Raw genomic sequence first — 3,700 nt, 5'->3', positions numbered from 1 at the left:
CAGGGGGAAATCATTATAATCACCATGTGAAGAGCTACTATTAAATAACAAATGCTTTGTATATTCGTTTTATATAGTGTGTCAACTCTCCTTTTTTTACTGTAGTAATATTTGTGCATGTCAATTCAAACAGTAAGTTTTCTGATCAATCTGGAATAATCCAGTTTGGGATTTTTTTCCCATGTTGTACAATTTTGTTTTTGTTGTTTGTTTGTTTGTTTGTTTTACAAAAAATGTTTATTTATTTATTTATTTAAAATGTTGCTGATAGATTTTGAGTTTTTATTTATTCATTTAATTAATTATTGTTGATTACATTTGATTACATTGCATTTCAGAATAACCTGCACACACATGTAGCAAAAATTATACAGTAGTAAAACCACCACATAAACTGATAATTACAATTTATTATTTTTATTTATCATGTCCGGTTACATACAAATATAAAACAAACACATATGTTCATATATATAAATACTTGTCATTGGCACAGCAACATTGTGGTCAGTCCATGTGTTCAGTCCTGTGTGCTGCTGTCTCTCTCTGTGCCGCTGCCTTCTGGGTGTGAACACACACTCTGCTGAGTTTTCTCCTCCTCCGAGCTCCTCTTGATAGTCAGCTCTCTCTCAGCCTCCTCAGCACATGGAGCTTTGGGGGCCTGGATGTGGAGCTTCCCGTCTGGAGCCAGGCAGCATGTGACGGCTTCAGGGTTCAGTCCTTCAGGCAGATCAAACTCCTGTCTGAACTCCTGCAGTCTGTAAGAGTAGGAGCCTTTCCCATCCTCCTGCTTCTTCTCTGTCTTCCCACTGACTCTCAGCTTCCTGCCCACCTGCCTCACAGACAGCTCCTCTGGGGAGAAGCCGCGAGTGTCCAGGGTCAGGCCAAAGTGCTCTCCCTCTTTGTCCAGCTGGTAGGAGACCGGCTGCACGGCCACACTGCTTTGGAAAGGCTCTGTCTCCTCCAGGATCTTATGTTGAAGTTTGTGCATCAGCTCCAGACTGCAGCGCAGCTCCTGTAGGTTTCTCCGCAGTAGATCCTGCTGGTAGAGCAGAGGTCTGACCTCTGGCCACAGACTGCGTACAGGCCAGTGGAAGTCCATGAATGGACTGAGGGCAGACTGGAATCCATGAGAGCACAGCATCTTCAGCGTGTGTTTAGCGTCAAGTCCTCTTGCTGTAAGTAGAGACACTGTTAAGGAGTCTGTTTTCTTCAGTGTTGCTCGTGTTGCTTTCTGTCTCAGCAGTGGGACTGGCCCAGCTTTTATGTTCTCACTAGAGGAGCTCCAGAGGCTTCGGGAACTTTCCTGTCATTTCCACAGCTCTCCAGTGGGTGGAGCTGTTTCACAGGACTGCTGATGTCACCGGATAGTTCTAGTTTTTTCATGAACTTTACTCTGATCACTTATCACATAAACATTGAGCTGCATAATGAAGGATCTCAAAAGTGACTTACATTTTCATTGTCTTTTATCAAGAGAACTATGATTTGTCATATCAAGTAAACTTCTTCAAAATTACATTTTGAAGAAATGTATCAGTATCGAGCAATGTTTTGCTGAGCATCTATTCACAGTTGTGTGTGTTGAGTTACACATGTGGCAGTTGATTTTGCCTATAACCAAGAGGAATCCACATCTGCAGCTAATTAAATATCTTTAGCAGATTACACATGTATGAACCTGTTACCCCGGCGCACTGATGGCACTGGATCATTCCCGTTTCTTCATGAACCCTCATACACTTGCAGAATTTCCCCACTAGGTGTCACTCAAAGACATTTCATGAAATTAAAGTATCATTTTACTCAATTTGCAACAATCTGACTTTTCTCACAAACCTCCCAAGGTATCTAGCCCTGTTAAATACTAGTGGATGAATAAAACTTGTAATAAAGACAATAACACAGTAATACTACTACTACTAGGGTTTGCCATGGCTTTAATATACTTTAAATCAGCTTTTGCATCCAGTCTGTGGCAGATTTGATTTCATCAATTATTTGTTCAACTTGTCTCCATCTCTCCACTTCATCAGTCAGCAGTTCAGTCATCTTCCTCCTTTTTTCCTTAGATAGACTTCTCTTTTTCAGCAACCACATTACTCTGAAGCCCATGCCTGCCTATTAGTACTAAAATCAATGATGGAAACCAGGCAAGTGGAGACTTTAATACAATAAAGAGGAAAGTAAAGGGGAGAAGACAAGCACACACTTTTCTCAGTAGATATTGCCTTTGTAATTTAAGACTTACTTTTTGATTTATAATTTACAGCTTTAGAATGATTCAGTGTGGAGACTGACACACAATCTGTCCTCTCTTTTTGTTGGTGTTTTTCAGCAACACCTTTCACTCTCTCTGGAGGACGTTTATCTCCTGGGGTCACATTTCCCATCTCCTCTGTATTTTCCAGTCAGGCAAATGAAGACAGCTCTTGATATTTCCTCTGTTTAATAAATGTTTTGTTTCTAAAAACACAATATTATTATCATTATTTTTTTATTTTGTTTGAGGTATTATAATTGAATTCTGTTTTGATTTCAGAAGCAGAGTCAGCTTTATCCGCCAGGTGTGTTGAACACACAAAGAATTTGACTTCAGCACAGTGGCTCTCAGTGTGCATGTGCAATGTTCTTCCATAAGGCAACCAGTAAACAAGATAAGACTGAGAGAATAAGAAAAGAAAAAGGATGTGCAAACAAAAACAAGGAACGTGCATTAGGAAAATAAAAAATGAAATGAAATCCACTGTCATCTCTATCTGTGGCACCACCCTGATGCATAAGATATAAAAATGAAATGACCCTTTGATCATATTATCTCTTATAAAAAGGCTGCTGTTGAGAAAAAATGAAGTCACCTCCCTTGAAAGCACAGCAAATTTAAATAAATAATTACAAAAAACATTTATACTTGATCTTTGGAGATTTATCAGGTCAGCCATAGCTTCATTATTCTAAAGAAATCCACAGAAATGTGTGCATATGCATTAAAAACATATAGGACTGTGTGATACTCCAGTGTTAGTGAGTACAAGCGCACTGGTTTGCATATGGGTGCGTAAACAAGAATAATAGATGTAATTTTCCAGCTTTGCAATTTGTTTGTGTTATGTCTATTTTGACAGTATACAAAGAAACTTGTGCAGCATTTGCATTGCTTGTGCAGTGCATTTTATAAGAGGAAAATTTAAATATATGAGTAGAAAAATTATGAAATATTTTCAACATCAAGATGTAATAGAAGTTTGCTCCAAGCAAAGTTACATTAACCCAAGAACATCATAGATTGTATGGCAATCCTTGAGGGCAGCAAATAACATGCCTGGTTCATCTCCAACAACACCTTCCAATTTGAAGAAAAAAATCATTCAGTAAATGAACAACTGTATAACATTAGTCAGTCGTATGCATATTCTCATGTATTTAATACCATAACAGCATTTAGGATAATGATAAATCGTGTTGTGTCTTTAGTAACTGTAATTAAAGAACCATTTGTAATATTTAAAGCCACTTTTCAAATCAGAAACAGTTGGGCAGTTAAAAAACATGCACTTCAATTGTTCTATATCAGGTAAAATATATTTTAGAAATATTACACCTTCACTGGCTAAATGGCAAGCTCTTTCAAAATCAAGCACGGCCATATGTTATTAATGAAGACACAAAAGACTGCACATGAAAACTAACAGCTTCAGCA

At 38.1% G+C, this 3,700-nt stretch overlaps 1 protein-coding gene across 1 annotated transcript; it reads right to left on the bottom strand.

Moving 5' to 3' along the window:
• Nucleotides 1-387: 387 nt before the first annotated feature.
• On the bottom strand, nt 388-1,281 carry LOC109960785 (heat shock protein 30-like). The gene has a single exon (XM_020601142.1). The coding sequence runs from the start codon at nt 1,142-1,144 to the stop codon at nt 521-523; it is 624 nt and encodes a 207-aa protein (XP_020456798.1). The 5' UTR covers nt 1,145-1,281; the 3' UTR covers nt 388-520.
• Between the last annotated feature and the right edge of the window lie 2,419 nt (nt 1,282-3,700).

The sequence above is a fragment of the Monopterus albus genome, unplaced genomic scaffold, assembly GCF_001952655.1.
Source record: "Monopterus albus unplaced genomic scaffold, M_albus_1.0 scaffold50.1, whole genome shotgun sequence".
In the NCBI taxonomy this organism is placed as follows: Eukaryota; Metazoa; Chordata; class Actinopteri; order Synbranchiformes; family Synbranchidae; genus Monopterus; species Monopterus albus.
The sequence above is the reverse complement of the archived record's forward strand: the minus strand, read 5'-3'. Positions and strand labels throughout refer to the sequence as shown.

Coding starts and splice junctions, on each gene's coding strand:
- LOC109960785 (XM_020601142.1), bottom strand. CDS start 1,144: ATGCTGTGCTCTCATGGATTCCAGTCTGCCCTCAGTCCATTCATGGAC.